Source organism: Pristiophorus japonicus, chromosome 22 (genome assembly GCF_044704955.1).
Source record: "Pristiophorus japonicus isolate sPriJap1 chromosome 22, sPriJap1.hap1, whole genome shotgun sequence".
Taxonomy (NCBI): domain Eukaryota; kingdom Metazoa; phylum Chordata; class Chondrichthyes; family Pristiophoridae; genus Pristiophorus; species Pristiophorus japonicus.
Window position 1 is genome coordinate 27,270,890 of NC_091998.1, and position 17,875 is coordinate 27,288,764.

Here is a 17,875-nt window from a genome sequence, read left to right on the forward strand (position 1 = left end):
GCAATAGAGGGACTATGCTGATGAGGTCAAGGCCCCCCCCCCGACCTGTGAGAGAACACCTCCGCAGATCGGGCCATAAGAGAGCTTGAGCATACCACTATAACTTCCAGTGCGAGCTGACACAAATGGGTGATGTCATCAGGAACCAGGTCACTGTTTGGAGCGTGAGGAGCATCGGTGGGGCCCTGGTAAAGCAGAGGAGTGGAAAGGTTGTGGCGGAGGTGCGGCGAGTGATTGAGGCGGAGGAGCGTTGAGGGAGCGTGGCTGAGATTTGGTGGGAGATCGTGGCGGAGGTGCGGCGAGTGTTTTGTGGCGGAGGAGCGGCGAGAGATCATGGCGGAGGTGCGGCAAATGAGGGTTCGGGGCCCAGAAGAGCCAGGGGCAGCACGAACCAGCCCACACTGCGATATGTGTGCACACTTGGCCCGTGCAGCAGAGCAGGTTGCCAGTCGTCCTGGTTAACCCTTGCCACTGGATAAAGGCCTAGCTCTGTCAAGCCCGTGTGGTGGCTGATATGCAATGTTAAAAAATCCATGCACAGGCATCTTCCACCCTTTGAACTGGAGTTCAGGACTGGAATATCGGTTCCTTCATTGAAACATCTGTGAACTCATGTGGAAGCAAGTCATCCTCATTCGAGGGACTGCGTATGATGATGCTGCTGATAAGTGCTGGAGTGTCCATCTTTCCTCATGGTGGTAGAAATGACCAACTGTCTTGGTCTGGGTATCTGTTCTGCTGAAGAAAAATGGCTGAACATATTCTTTTTGTTTCTCTCCAGCTTTCTCCCCTCGCCTTTACGTGCACTGAGTACCTAATCTAAGCGACCATTGTTGATGTGGGAGCCTCGACAGTGCCCGCTGGCATGTAATTCGACCGTGGATACTCTCACAGTCAACTAAAGGCTTTTTGTTATTATTAAGGGGTATGGAGCAAAGATGGATAAATGGAGTTGAGGTACAGATCAGCCATGATCTAATTGAATGGCTAGTGGAACAGGCTAGAGGGGTTGTTCCTATGTTTCTAAGTCAGATACTGATGTTATCCAAAGTCCACTGACATGTGCCTCCAGCAGGGGGGAGGGGGGGGGGGGCGCTGTGTTGGGAGTGGGAACCTTGTTTGATACGCCCATCCGATCCCGGAGGTACTGCAGCCTATGGTAGTACCTGTAGTACTGCCACACTACCTGAGGCCAGCTAACAGAGCACTGATGAGGGATCTGAAACCCCGTCTTAACATTAACCATGAGCACCCGGGCTACAAGTTCACAGGAAACTGGAATCTGCTGCACCAGATACGGGGGTTGTTTTGAAAACCACCAAAAGTCTTATAGAATAACTACTTGGATGAACATGAATAATAATGATCCACTGAGCCTCTTCGAGGTTGGCATGCTGAATAATGTGATGCAGAGATTGAATCGCAAAGCTTACCTCCTGCCCAGGGATCAGGCAGTATGTGAGAGTGGCACCTTCCCAAGAAAGTATCCAACCGTATTACCGTTGCACTCAAAATATCTTGGGATATAACTATCTTACTGTGTGCTAGAGTGAGATATGAGAGGATCACAGTAAGCTGCTCAGAAATGTTGGCACATCAGAGCTTAAGCCATTAAATTGGCCTTGACATCAATGTCTGGAACTCGCGGGATGACTACGCATCATGTCTATGCCTTTAGCATGTTTAGGAGCATTAGAACAGAAGTAGGCCATTCAGCCCCTCGAGCATGTTCCGCCATTCAATCATATCATGGCTGATCTGTATCTTAACCCTACCCGCCTTGGTTCCATATACCTTAATATCCTTACCTAAAAAAATTTATTGATCTCAGTTTGAATTTTTCAATTGACCCTCAGCCTCCACAGCTTTTTAAGGGAGAGAGATCCAGATTCCCACTGCCCTTTGTGTGAAGAAGTTCTTCCTGACATCACCCCTGAACGGTCTGGCTCTAATTTTAAGGTTCTATCCCCTTGTTCTGGACTCCTCCCCACCACAAGAAATCGTTTCTATCTAACCTTTCAAATCCTTTAATCATCTTAAACACCCTAAGTTAGTTCATTCATTAATCTTCTATACTTGAGGGAATACAAGCCTAGTCTGTGCAACCTGCCCTTATAATTTAACCCTTTTCGCCCCGGTATCATTCTGGTGAAACTACGCCTCCAAGGCCAATATATCCTCCCTGAGGGGCAGTGCCCAGAACTGAACGCAGTGCTCAGTGTGTGGCCTAACCAGAGCTTTATAAAGCTGCAGCATAACTTCCACCCCTGTGCAGTTCAGCCCCCTTGCTTTGTATTTTTAATTATTTTTGCCACCTGTCCGCTAGCTTTTAGTGATTTCTGTACACGGACTCCTAAATCTCTCCACTCCTCCACAACTCCCAGCTTCTCACCATTTGGAAAATACTCTAATCGGTTGTTCTTAGCTCCAAAGTGGATGACCTCACATTTCCAATACTCTCCCTGGGATGTTTATATAATCCAAGAGGACTGCTACAGCACACTGTCCCACCAGCAATAGAAATTACACCAAGTCCCTGTTACAGCACACTGCCTGTTGTGTTCATACTCTTAATGATTTGTTACAGCTCACAGGACGGGCATTATGTCCCTGTGGGAGCTATTCACAGTTACTGTACTCATGCTGGTTCATGTTGGTTTGGGACTCCATTTTGGGTTTTATAAAAGCACAGTTAAGTTAACTTACATTACTCCTGGCTCAATTTGTCCATTATTTACTGCCCTACCAGTAACAGATATTATACAAGGCCCCTGTTACAGCACACTGCCCTACCAGTAACAGATATTACACGAGACCCCCGTTACAGCACACTGCCCAGCAGTAACAGACATGACACAAGTTCACAACACCCTCAGTAACACAAGTTGAATGTGCTGTATTGTTCTCCTGGTAACAGTTGAGTAAGGTAATATCAGCTCAAGGAACCTGCAGGAGACTTAGAATGGTTGAGGCAAAGAATCAGAGAAGTGATTCTCTTTCCTGAGGGAGATTTTATAAAATGGGAGCCAGCAGCAGATGTAATACTGGCCGGAAGCTGTGGATCATTCCGACTCCAGATGCTGACAGCTGGCGATGTGAGAGAGTTCCAATGTTGTGTGCTGTTACTGGGTGATTGAGAGGCGGCCAAATCCTTGACAGCCTGGTGGGAAACACCCCACATCCAGCCCTCTGGCTGTTGCAAAACTGCAGCATTGCACGGTTCAAAAACAGTCAAAATACAAGTGGTGAGATTGGACTGACGTACTCGCACGTTGTTCCTGTGACTGTACCTACAATGAAAGTGAGTGGGTTAGTATACGATTGGCTAAGTGTTGGTCTATGATTGGCCCTGCCAGTCACACTGTCAGTGTCTCGGACTGTGAATGATACAGCCAGTCACACACTATCAGTAGTTCGGGACATGGATCTAATCCATTAGTTCTGCATTCCCACATTGGCAAAGGGATAATGGCTCCTCACAGATACCACTCCGCCCTGCCAGCGATGAAGCCCCTATTCTCATTATGTAACCGTTGCTCTGGGAGGACTGATGTGCTGGTACAAAGAATCACCACGGACACTGTCTGTTATCAATCAGCCCTGTCCATCTGCTCTGATCTCATTGTCCACATGGAATGGAGAATTAATTTAAAGGAGCCTACAATTGGACTAACAATTGGCTAGGCTGACACTTCCAGCACTGCACTGTTGGAGGTGCCGTCTTTCGGATGAGACGTTAAACCGAGGTCCCATCTGCCCTCTCAGGTGGACGTAAAAGATCCCACGGCACTATTTCAAAGAAGAGCAGGGGAGTTCTCCCCGGTGTCCTGGCCAATATTTATCCCTCAATCAACATAACAAAAACAGATTATCTGGTCATTATCACATTGCTGTTTGTGGGAGCTTGCTGTGCGCAAATTAGCTGCCGCATTTCTCACATTACAACACTGACTACACTCCAAAAGTACTTAATTGGCTGTAAAGCGCTTTGAGACAGCTGGTGGTCGTGAAAGTCTTTCTTCTTTCTTTAATTCCGCTCCCCCAGATGGTCAGAAAGCAATGATACTTTTTATTGGAATGCCATTCATGACATGAGCTAATATGGTTTCTTTAGGGTTTGGCGAAAAGTAGTTAATTTAATTTTAAAGTTTGTGTCACTCCCAGCTGAGGCAGTGGCCCAAGCAACAATGGTGTCAGTACTCAGGTAATTCAAAAACAGAACTTGCATTTATATAGTGCCTTTCACAACCTCAGGACGTCCCAAACGCTTTACAGCCAATGAAGTACTTTTTAAAGTGTGGACACGGTTGTAATGTAGGAAACACAGCAGCTAATCTGTGCACAGCAAACTCCCACAAATAGCAATGTGAAAATGACTAGATAATCTGTTTTAGTGATTTTGGTTGAGGGATAAATATTAGCCCCAGGACACCGGCGATAACTCCCCTGCTCTTCTTCGAAATAGTGCCACCTGAAGGGCCACACCCAGAACACGAGCCGGGTTTAGTTCGTTTCAGAAGCTGATGGACCTGCTGTGTATTTCTGGCTTGGTGCAGATTTTGGTGTTTAATGATAACAACAACAACTTGTATTTATATAACGCCTTTAACGTAGTAAAACATCCCAAGGTGCTTCACAGGAGTATTATGAGACAAAGAATTCGCAGCCACATAAGGAGAAATTAGGGCAGGTGACCAAAACCTTGGTCAAAGAGGTAGGTTATAAGAAGCGTCTTGAAGGAGGAAAGAGAGGCAGAGGTGGAGAGGTTTAGGGAGAGAATTCCAGAGCTTGGGGCCCAGGCAACAGAAGGCACGGCCACCAATGGTTGAGTGATTATAATCAGGGATGCTCAGGAGGGCAGAATTAGAGGAGCGCAGATATCTTGGCGGGTGGGGGGGGGGGGGGTTGTGGGGCTCAAGGAGATTACAGAGATGGGAGGGGCGAGGCCATGGAAGGATTTGAAAACAAGGATGAGAATTTTGAAATTGAGGCGTTGTTTAACCGGGAGCCAATGTAGGTCATCGAGCACAAGGGTGATGAGTGAGCGGGACTTGGTGCAAGTTAGGACACGGGACAGCCAAGCTTTGGATCATCTCAAGTTTAAGTAAAGTAGAATGTGGGAGGCCAGCCAGGAATGCATTGGAATAGTCAAGTCTAGAGGTAACAAAGGCGTGGATGAGGGTTTCAGCAGCGGATGAGCTGAGGCAGGGGTAAAGACGGCTGATGTTACGGCGGTGGAAATAGGCGGTCTTAGTTATGTTGCGGATTTATTGTCAAAAGCTCATGGGTCAAACATGACACCAAGGTTGGGAACTGTGTGGTTCAGCCTTAGACAGGAGTTGGGGAGAGGGATGGAGTCAGTGGCTAGGGAACGGAATTTGTGGTGTGGACCGAAAACAATGGCTTCGGTCTTCCCAATATTCAATTGGAGAAAATTTCTGCTCATCCAGAACTGGATGTCAGACAAACAGTCTGACAATTTAAAGCCCATGGAGGGGTCGAGAGAAGTGGTAGTGGGTGGCATCAGTGTACATGTGGAAACTGACGCTGTGTTTTCGGATGTTGTCGCCAAGGGGCAACATGTAGATGAGAAATAGGAGGGGGCCAAGGATAGATCCTTGGGGGACACCAGAGGTAACGATGCGGGGTTGGGAAGAGAAGCCATTGTAGGTGATTCTCTGGCTCCGATTAGATAGCTAAGAATGGAACCCGGCGAGTGCAGTCCCACCCAGCTGGACGACAGTGGGGAGGTGTTGGGAGAAGGATAGAGTGGTCAACTGTGACAAAGGCTGCAGACAAGTCAAGAAGTACGAGGAGGGATAGTTTGCCTTTGCCACAGTCACAAAGGATGTCATTTGTGACTTTGATGAGAGCCGTTTCGGTACTGTGGCAGGCGAGGAAACCTGATTGGAGGGATTCAAACAAGGAGTTGTGGGAAAGATGGGCATGGATTTAGGAAGCAACAATGAATTTTTTTTGATTGCCGGATTCTTGAACATTAGATGGCACGGATATTCCAGTATTCAGGAACACCCAGCTTGTGCAGCAGGAAGCTCTGCTCCTAACATCTGATTTAAGCTCTGGGGAGAGACGGGAATGCTTGCTTTGGCCTCCTCACGTTTAGTGAAATCACGGAGGTCGAGAACATGACTCATCGGTGAGAAAGTGAACTTAGTGACTGAGAGGCAGAGGGCCAATTACACTACCTCAGATTATATCTGGATGTAGCAGGTAAATAACTGGCGGATGTGGAGTCTTGTGGAGGACCAACGCCAAGCAGACCAGACACTACCAAACCCGTACTGGTCTGGGAGATTTCCTCCTGGGACTCCACCGTCTGGCTGTTTGTTCACCATACCTGAAGCAAGCCAACAATACTTTTCGCACCATTTCCTTTAAGCAACAGTTGTGCTTGTATATCGAACAGTGAGCCAATTCATAGTTAGTTGGCCCTCTCGTAACCCTCGAGGTAGGTCTCGTACGGCTGGGCTGACCAAAATAGCATCGGTAACTGAACGGATCAGCCTTGGAGAATTGCCTTTGAACGTTCCAAATGATTTCATCCTGGATTTTGGTGGGGGAAAAGTTCCCCAGTCTGCGATGCGTAGGTTTATTTTTCTTTTGGGAACTATTCACGGAATATTCACCTAAATAATTTCCCTTCCTGTCCCCAGGCTGAGAGATGAACAACAGCCGCAGTGTCCACACTGGATCGCACCGGTGTGAGCCACAGAGCATTGAGGGGCGAACGCAAGGTTTCAATCCGTGTTCTCATCCAGCCGTTGAGGTCTCAAGTTGCTGATTCTAACAGATCTTGGATTTCCGGCTTGGGACTTATCCAGCAATGGGGCAACAGGCCCAAGAACAGCTTAGCAGAGAGTGGAGACTATATGGGTGGTCAGTGTGGAGACTGTGTGAGGGGTGGGGGGGGGGGGACGGACAGTGTGGAGATTGTGGGGTGGGGGGGGGTTGCGGACAGTGTGGAGATTGTGGGGGGGGGGGTGCAGTGCGGAGACTGTGGGGAGGGGGGGGCAGTGCGGAGATTGTGAGGGGAGATCGGAGCTCGCTAGAGGCCTGGAACACTGCGTGGAAATGGTCCTTAAAGGGCTGCCTTGAATGGTGATAAAGCAATGCCCCACTTAGAGCTACGGTCGGCCTTGTGGGATGCAGGCTGAGGCAGCGCACAAACTGCTGTGGGCCCAGCACCCCCAGAGCCACGACTGTTGGCATCACACAGTCCCAGGTCATATGCAGGGTGGGTTCAACGCTGGCTAAAGTTGCCCCTTGTAATGTATTTGCTTCATGGGTTCTTAGCGTAAGCATTCATAGCAACACATTAAGAACTAGTTGGCTTATTAACAGAGGTTTAACAATCACACTACACATTACCAGTTCATCCACTCGGCTCACAACTGCATACCTCATCGTGGATCCCCTGAATCCAACTGGTTGGTGTTTTATTGAGTCTTGTGAACTGGCTAAGCCACTCACAATGCAGCAGCTCTGTGAGCATCCTCACAGGTACATACATTACACCCCTGACCTGCCCGTTCAAGCATTCCCAAGTCAGGTACAGCACGAGTGAAACGCAGAGCAAAATTTTCCGATGTGCAGCAACAACAATTTACACTTATACAGCACCTTTACCATAGAAATACGTTCGAAGCTGGAACACGGAGGTGTAAGAAACAAAATGGAGGCTGAGCTGAAGGAGATGTTAGGAGGGTGACCAAAAGCTTGATCAAAGAGGCAGGGTTCTTCAAGGAGGAGAGGCAGCTGGAGAGGTGGAGAGATTTAGGGAGGGATCCCAGCGTGTAGGGGCCTAGGCTGCTGAAGTCACGGCCGCCAATGCTAAGGTGAAGAGATGGGGAGATTCATTAGACTCTGTACTAGCCCTTCGCCTCACCCCTAGCACCACACTTCCCGGTGTGTGACATGACTGAGTTACATTTCTCATCAATTGTTGAACTCTGACGTCCATTGTGCTGTGACCATATATCCAGAGCTGGTAAGAATCAACTGCCAGAACTCTTTAATTAATGGCCTTCGTAGAAACCACATCCATTCTCACTTTCTGAGCTAGATTCATGCTGACAGACCTTCCAAATTGTCCTTGTTTCCTTGGTGGCACCCTTAACACACAGGAACAGGAGTAGGCCATTCAGACCCTCGAGCTTGCTCCGCCATTCAATTAGATCATGGCTGATCTGTACCTCAACTCCATTTGCCTGCCTTAGCTCCATATCCCTTGATACCCTTACCTCACAAACACTGAGCAATCGCCTGCATATTATAATCCGGAACCCTTGGGACCGAGTCCATTCCGGATTCCGGGCTTTTTCAGACTTTCGATTTGTTTCTGACGTCACGAATCCGGAATCACCCGAGCCCAGGTTTGGGTATTTCCGGATTTCGGAACGTCAGAAAGAGTGGGAGGGATTCCTGCCGAGGAGCTGTTCGGGCTGACTGGCCCCGCCAAGGAGGTGTTCGCGCGGGCCCTGCCAAGAAGGTGTTCGGGCCGTCTGGCCCTGCCAAGGAGGTGTTCAGGCGGGCCCTGCCAAGGAAGTGTTCGGGCGGGCCCTGCCAAGGAGGTGTTCGGGCAGGCTGGCCCTGCCAGGGAGGTGTTCGGGCGGGCCCTGCCAAGGAAGTGTTCGGGCGGGCCCTGCCAAGGAAGTGTTCGGGCGGACCCTGCCAAGGAGGTGTTCGGGCGGGCCCTGCCAAGGAAGTGTTCGGGCGGGCCCCGCCAAGGAGGTGTTCAGGCGGGCCCTGCCATGGAGGTGTTCGGGCGGGCCCTGCCAAGGAAGTGTTCTGGCGGGCCCTGCCAAGGAAGTGTTCGGGCGGGCCCCGCCAAGGAGGTGTTCAGGCGGGCCCTGCCATGGAGGTGTTCGGGCAGGCCCTGCCAAGGAAGTGTTCGGGCGGGCCCCGCCAAGGAGGTGTTCGGGCGGGCCCTGCCAAGGAAGTGTTCGGGCGGGCCCTGCCAAGGAGGTGTTCGGGCGGGCCCTGCCAAGGAAGTGTTCGGGCGGGCCCCGCCAAGGAGGTGTTCAGGCGGGCCCTGCCATGGAGGTGTTCGGGCGGGCCCTGCCAAGGAAGTGTTCAGGCGGGCCCTGCCAAGGAGGTGTTCAGGCGGGCCCCGCCAAGGAGGTGTTCAGGCGGGCCCTGCCATGGAGGTGTTCGGGCGGGCCCTGCCAAGGAAGTGTTCGGGCGGGCCCTGCCAAGGAAGTGTTCGGGCGGGCCCTGCCAAGGAAGTGTTCGGGTGGGCCCTGCCAAGGAAGTGTTCGGGCGGGCCCCGCCAAGGAGGTGTTCGGGTGGGCCCTGCCAAGGAAGTGTTCGGGCGGGCCCTGCCAAGGAGGTGTTCGGGCGGGCCCTGCCAAGGAAGTGTTCGGGCGGGCCCTGCCAAGGAGGTGTTCGGGTGGGCCCTGCCAAGGAAGTGTTCGGGCAGGCCCTGCCAAGGAGGTGTTCGGGCGGGCCCCGCCAAGGAAGTGATCGGACCGGCCCCGATGAGGATGTTGTCGCACGGGCCAGATCGCCGAGGATGTCGTTGGGCGGGCCGGCGAGGAGGCCCCGCGGTGAGGCGGGCGAGGTGAGCGGCGGCAAGGCGAGGCCCGAGGTCAGGCAGCGGTGGAGCCCCGAGGTCGGCAAGGTCATTGGGTCCGGATTCCGGAACATTTTACGGATTCCGGACGACCCTGCCACCGATCGTCCCGGAGTCCGGAACATTCCGGAACTCCAGATTTTCGACGCTGCACCTGTATACATACAGTCCTGTCCCGACTTGATTTATTAGGATGTTCTGTATCAAATAAATGAAGGGTTTTCAATAATCCAATACATCTCTGAATCCCCGACAAATTTGGTTCCAACTCACACCATTGGTACTTGACTGAGTCTTTACCCCATAGAGGTTTCCTCGGGCTGGAAATCGCTAAGTCCTGAGGGGGAGGGGGGGGGCGGGGGTGACAGGACAGGGTGAATGGATGATACTTGCATGATACCCAGTGTCCAATGAGGGAGATCATTCATTCTTTCCAATCTGTGCTGTATTTGAATCCAAGCCCCAAGAATCACTGCATTCTGCCAAGTCAGGCGTGTGATGGAATACTCTCCATTGCCTGGACAAATGCAGCTCCAACAACACTCAAGAAGCTCGACACCATCCAGGACAAAGCAGCCCGCTTGGTTGGCACCTCATCCACCACTTAAACATTCACTCCCTCCACCACCGGCGCACCGTGGCTGCAGTGTGTACCATCTACAAGCTGCACTGCAGCAACTCGCCAAGGCTTCTTCGGCAGCATCTCCCAAACCCGCGACCTCTACCACCTAGAAGGACAAGGGCAGCAGACGCATGGGAACACCACCACCTCCACGTTCTCCTCCAAGTCACACACCATCCTGACTTGGAAATATATCGGCCGTTCCTTCATCGTCACTGCGTCAAAATCCTGGAACTCCCTCCCTAACAGCACTGTGGGAGCACCTTCACCACACGGACTGCAGCGGTTCAAGAAGACGGCTCAAGGGCAATTTGGGATGGGCAATAAATGCCGGCCTTGCCAGCGATGCCCACATCCCGTGAACAAATATTTTAAAAAGTTGGTGACTATTAATTAAACTACATTTAACAGCAAAATACTGAACTCGTTTGACCTCAACTTTCAATTCTTTCTTACCTTGACACTGAAGATATCTGAGGTGACAAATGACCGCTCGTGAATAACATTCAAAACCCTGAGGAAAGAAAGAGAGTGAGTGAGAGAGTGCGAGAGAGGAAAAAAGAGTGAAGAAAAGACAGCAAAAACGAGAGTCAGAGTTCATCATTACTTTTAAAGGAAATAAGTAGTTGGAAAAAACAAATGTGAAAAAGTATTGAGGGCAAGCAGTGAAATGGGATTAGACCAGGTCGGCTCATGTTGAGAAAAAAGTTCACTTGGAATGCCGAATAGTTACAGTGAAAAGTGTGAATTACGGACACCGAGGGAACTGGCATCAGGTGTCTGGTTTTTGCAAATGGTCATTGCACTGTGTGTAACTTTAGCCACGTTGTACGTAGACAGTCATCATTGGTCCAGTGGTTTATGCTGGCAGTTAGCGACCATTTTCTCAAAGCTTTCCTGAAATTGACTGAAAACTTAATTGCAATCAGCCCCTTGTAATAAGGCACTGGTGACATCGCTTGTGAGAAGCTTTAAAGGGGCCTGTGTCCCATGTTTTAAAGTGTAAAATGCACCATGTAAATGGTGCTTGGCAGATTGAAGCCTGCCTGTAGACCAGAATCTGCATGTGTCCGTTGTTTCAGAGTGATGCTTGTATATTTTAGAATGTAAAATATTTGGGACTGTCACCAAGTATCAATATTTTAATGTTGTCCATCAGTTGCGATGGTCTGTAGGTCCATGGTTCACTTACACAGTCGAACCTCCCTTATCCAGAACTGCCTTATCCAGAACCACCCCTCATCCAGAACCATTCCCGGCCACCGGATGGCGCATGCGCAGAACTCCGACATGAACAAATTGAAGTCCTTCCTCGCTGCCGACTCCTGCAATCGCTGGTCTGACCCCACGATCCACAGGCCCCCCCCCCCGCAATGATCTCTCTGCCGCACACCCAGCCCCAAGCCAGCCAGCCCCGATATCCCCTTGCTCAGTACCTGTACCATCTAATTTAACGTGACCACGCATCGTCCAAATTAAATCCCTTATCCAGGACAGGCCAAGTCCCGAGGGTTCCAGACAAGGGAGGTTCAACCTATATATATATATATATGTCTACAGTACATAAACCTGTGCTCATCCAAAACTCTGCTTCCCATATTTTAACTCGCTCCAATTCTTGTTCACCCATCACCCCTGTGCTCGCTGACCTACATTGGCTCCGGGTTAAGCAATGCCTCAATTTTAAAATTCACATCCTTGTTTTCAAATCCCTCCATGGTTTCGCCACTCCTTATCTCTATAACCTCCTCCAGCCCCACAACCCTTCAAGATCTCTGCGCTCCTCTAATTCTGGAATCTGGCACTTCCCCGACTTTAATCGCTCCACCATTGGCGGCCGTGCTTTCAGCTGGCTGGGCCCGGAATTCCACTCTCACTCTCGACTTCTATCAGCTCTTTTAAGATGCCCCTTAAAACCTACCTTTTTGACCAAGCTTTTGGTCAGCTGCTGTAATATCTTCTTCTGTGGCTCGGTGTCAATTTTTTTAATTGATAATGCTCTTATTAAGGGACTTGGGACGTTGTGCTATGTTAAACGGGCTATATAAATGCAAGTCGTTTATATATCTTACATATAAAATAACATCTTTAATTATTCTCTCTACTTCTGCTGGCTATTTTTGTGTATAGCTCTGGGGCACTGGAAGGCATTCAGTATCCCTGTTATATTTTCTCTTCCGACGTCGGCAGCACAGTGAGTGTTGGGTTGCTATTTGGCTGTGGGGGGGCGGTACAGTTGAACCTGACCATACCCTCCCCGGCATCCATACACATGTACTTTCCATGGAGGCTCGCTGGTTAGCTAGGAACCCTGGATTATTCTTCCCTAAAATAGCCCAGGAGACATCAGCACAGACTGCTGATCAAACCTGGGTCCTTCACAGTCTGTACAACTGTCACACACATCAGCAAAGGAGCCATTCAGATCTTGCCTTTAAAATCCCATTAAATTCTAATCATTTCAAAAAAAAAATTCTCGGGATGTAGGTGTCACTGGTAAGGCCGACATTTATTGGCCATCCCTAGTTACGCTGAGAACTGAGTGTTCTAGGTGACCAGAAGACAAGTCAATCATGTTGGCTGTGGGACTGGAGTCACGAACAGGCCAGGACAGCCCAGGTAAGGACGGTAAGTTTCATAAGAACATAAGAAACAGAAGAAATAGGAGCAGAAGTAGGCCATTCGGCCCCTCGAGCCTGCTCCACCATTCAATATCACGGCTGATCTGATCATGGACTCAGCTCCACTTCCCTGCCCGCTCCCCATAACCCTTTACTCCCTTATCGCTCAAAATCTGTCTATCTCCGCCTTAAATACATTCAATGACCCAGCCTCCAAAGCTCTCTGGGGCAGAGAATTCCACAGATTTACAACCCTCTGAGAGAAGAAATTCCTCCTCATCTCAGTCTTAAATGGGCGGCCCCTTGTTCTGAAACTATGCCCCTGAAGGACATTAGTGAACCTAGAACACTCAGTTCTCAGGGTAACTAGGGATGGCCAATAAATGTCGGCCTTACCAGTGACACCTACATCCCGAGAATTTTTTTTTGAAATGATAGAATTTAATGGGATTTTTACGACAATCCGACAACTTTATGGTCACTTTTACTGATACCGGCTTTTTATTTCCAGATCTTTAAATAAAAACTGAATTCAATTCAGTGCCCATGGTGGGATTTGAACTCGCATTCTCTGGACTTTTAGTCCAGGCCTCTGAAGTACCAGTAACACAACCAAAACACAACTGCACCCGAAGGTTGCCAGCTCTGGTTGGATCTATTCCTGGAGGTTTCATCACATGACCCCCCTACCGCCAACCACCCCTCCCCCACAGTCCCGCCATTGGTCACCTGACACGTCCATCCTCACAGCACATGGCATTCCCACACTGACTGGGAGCCAAACAGGTCCTAATTACCCGATGGATGAAGCTTGAATCATAGAATCATAGAATGGTTACAGCACGGCAGAAAGCCATTCGGCCCGTCGAACCCGTTACGACTCTCAGCTAGTCCCACTCCCCCGCCCTTTCCCCATAGCCCTGCAAATCTTTTTCCTTCAGAAACTTATCCAACTCCCTTTTGAAAGATAACATTGAGTCTGCCTCCACCACCCTTTCAGGCCGTGCATTCCAGATCCTAACCACTCGCTGCGTAAAAAAGTATTTTATTATGTCACCTTTGGTTCGTCTGCCAATCACCTTAAAGCTGTGTCCTCTGGATCTCGACCCTTCTGCCAATGGGAACACTTTCCCTCTATCTGCCCTGTCCAGACCCCTCATGATTTTGAACACATCAATAAAATTTCCTCTCAACCTTCTCTGCTCGAAGGAAAACATCCCCAGCTTCTCCAGCCTATCCACGTAACAGGAGTGTCATGTATGTACATTCTGTTAGTACCCACCAGATGGCGTCATTGTTGGAGGCCATTGAGCAGCACGCATGTGGTGCTGCTCAGGTATAAAAGGCCAGCCATTTTGAGAGTCAGGCACTTTGGGCCTAAATAAAGCAGAGCCAAGGTTGTACCTTGCTTAGTTCAACAGTACTCAGTTTGAACCTTTATTGCATACTTAACAATTGAAGTCCCTCATTCCTGGAATCGTTCTCATAAATCCTTTCTGCACCCTCTCTAAGGCCTTCACATCCTTCCTAAAGTGCGGAGCCCAGAATTGCACACAATACTCCAGTCTGACTATGTCAAGCTTTTTTTTCCCGTCTCCAATAATTTTATAACTAAAAAAATGTTCATTTTTTTGAAAATCACGCACAATTTTTTTAATTGCCCCAATGAATTTTCTCCTGGGATGCTCGCAGCTGTGTCCAGGAGGTTAATCTTCAAATCCTGGGGACTCTAGTGGAATCCTGAAAGGTTGGTAACCCAATATGTAATGATAAAAGATAACAACTAAGCATGGTTATAAAATCGTTCTCTGTACTCACCGTGCCTCTTCACGGGCAAGGATCTCGAGTAGTTTAGCGACGTCTCCAGTGCAGTCGGACAGCTGGATGGAGAACTTACACAGCCTGTTGTCCAGGACCAGGGCCCTGTCCAGACACTGGCACAGCAGTGGAACGTCCAGATTCCCGCTGCACAGAGCAATGGCCACTCTGGAAGAGAGAACCAGTGAGCAGTCAGCGAACAACTGAGTCAGACAGGTTGACCCTGAAGCTTAAGCTGCCAGAATGAATAAATCCCAACCAGATGGGCACAGATTCCGGCCGAAGGCCCCCCTCACCCCTCCCGGCCCTCAGCTGGCTGCATTTGTTGGATTTCTTGAGGGAGGCCAGAGCCCAGGCAAAACATCCTGCAATGAGCTGGCAAGATATCACTTTACAGTGGTACTGGTCAATCAATGTTGCTTGAAACAACGGAGGAATCTGTGGTGGATGACTGGGGAGAGGAATGGAACAGATAAAACTAGAGTCAACAGGGGAAAAATAAGCCTTTAACGTAGCAAAACATCCCAAGGCGCTTCACAGGAATATTATCAAGCAAAATTTGACACTGAGCCACATGAGGAGATATCAGGGCAGAAGCTTGGTCAAAGAGGTAGGAGCGTCTTAAAGGAGGAAATAGAGGTAGAGATGCGGAGAGGTTTAAGGAGGGAATTTCAGAGCTTAACAGTCAAAAGCAGAGCGAGATCGGCCTGCAAGGCCACCAATCTACCTACTCCAGCTCCTGTTTCTTATGTTCTTATGTTCTTATGTCAGTAATCGGTTACTGACGTCCGAATGCACTTCCAGTCCAGGGGCAAAGGTCAGTGAGGGGTCGGGTCGGGAAAAAAATAGTAACACATGATTTCTGTACCAAATCTCATGATTTTTAAGAATTTGTCTGCTGCTTTATGAGGCGGTGAGGTTGCCAATACTGCTTCTCTATATCTCACCCATGCGATATGGTACCCAAGAGCACTTTTATACCCGTATTGGCTGGGAATCCAACAAACCTTTAGGGCTGCTGACGAGGGGCCTTGTGGCTCTTTGTCGGCCGGCACAGATACGATGGGCCGAAATGGCCTCCTTCTGCGCTGTAAATTTCTATGTTTCTATGTTTCTAAAATTCTTTGATACTCAGCATCAATGTCCCTCACAATTAGAAGCAATAAATACATCTCCACCACTTACCCACACACACACCCCACACACACCCCCCCCACACACACCCCACACACACCCCACACACACACACACACACACACACACACACACCCCACACACACACACACACACACACCCCACACACACCCCACACACACATCCCCCCCACACACACATACACCCCACACACACACACCCCACACACACCCCCCCCCACACATACATACACCCTCCACACACCCCCCACACACACACACCCCACACCCCCCCCACACACACACACACACCCCTCACACACATACCCCACACACACACACACACACACCCCACGCACACACACACCCCACACACACCCCACACACACACACACCCCACACACACACACACCCCACACACACACACACCCCACACACCCCCCACACACACACACCCCACACCCCCCACACACACCCCACACACACACACACACCCCACACACACACACACACACCCCACACACACACACACCCCACACACCCCCCACACACACACACCCCACACCCCCCACACACACCCCACACACACACACACACACCCCACACACACACACACCCCACACACCCCCCACACACACACACCCCACACCCCCCACACACACACCACACACACACACACACACACCCCTCACACACATACCCCACACACACACACCCCACACACACACACCACACACACACACACCCCACACACACACACACCCCACACACACACACCCCACACACACACCCCACACACACCCCCACCCCACACACACCCACCCACACCCCCCCCCACACACACACCCCACACAGACACACCACACACACACCCCCCCCACACACACACACCACACACACACACCCCCCACACACACACCCCACACACACACACCACACACACACACCCCCCACACACACACACCCCACACACACACCCCCCACACACACACACACCCACACACACACCCCCACACACACACCACACACACACACCCCACACACACACCCCACATACACACCCCACATACACACCCCACATACACACACACCACACACACACACGCCACACACACAGACCCCACACACACCCCCCCACACACACACCCCCCACATACACACACACCCGCCACACACACCCCACACACACACACCCCACACACACACACACACACCCCACACACACACACCCCCCACACTCACACCCCCCACACACACCCCCCACACACACACCACCCCCACACACACACACCAACCCCACACACACACCACCCCCACACACACACACACCCCCCACACACACACCTCCCACACACACACCCCCCACACACACCCCACACACACACCCCACACACACACACCCCACACACACACACACCCCCCACACACACACACCCCCACACCAACCCCACACACACACACCACCCCCACACACACACACACCCCCCACACACACACACCCCACACACACATCCCCCACACACACACCCCCACACATACATCCCACACATACACCCCACACACACACCCCACACACACCCCCCCCACACACACACACACCCCACACACATACACACACCGCACACACATACACCCCCACACACACCCCCCCCCACACACACACACACACCCCACACACGCACACCCCACGCACACACATACACCCCCCACACACATACACCCCCACACACACACCCACCAAACACACACACACACCCCACAAACACACACACACCCCACACACACACACCTTGTCATGTATTCAACCAACATTGTAACCCATGTATAATCTGACCTAAGTTGTACACTGTGAGAACACTGACCACTAGGTGGTGAACTTGTGGGAGACACTCCTAACCTAGACCTTCAGATATAAAAGGGGAAGCTCCACCCACTTCCAGCATGTGAGTGCTATGAAATAAAGGACAGGTCACAGACTGACCTTCTCTCAAGCATGGGCCTCGTGCGCATTTATACTGTATAGTAAAGATGTATCAATGGCGACAAGAAACTGGGATTTAAACCTCGCGAGCATGGCCACTGGCAATAA

General features: G+C 50.5%; 1 protein-coding gene across 1 annotated transcript in view; it reads right to left on the minus strand.

Moving 5' to 3' along the window:
• Positions 1-17,875, minus strand: part of LOC139234584 (L-threonine ammonia-lyase-like) — a 74,227-nt gene that overhangs the window by 7,447 nt on the left and 48,905 nt on the right. Inside the window, exons 9-10 of the mRNA XM_070865272.1 lie at positions 14,654-14,821; positions 10,671-10,728 (exon numbers count right to left, since the gene is read on the minus strand). Of these exons, the coding sequence (XP_070721373.1) occupies positions 10,671-10,728; positions 14,654-14,821 (226 nt within the window). The remainder of the gene's footprint in view (positions 1-10,670; positions 10,729-14,653; positions 14,822-17,875) is intronic.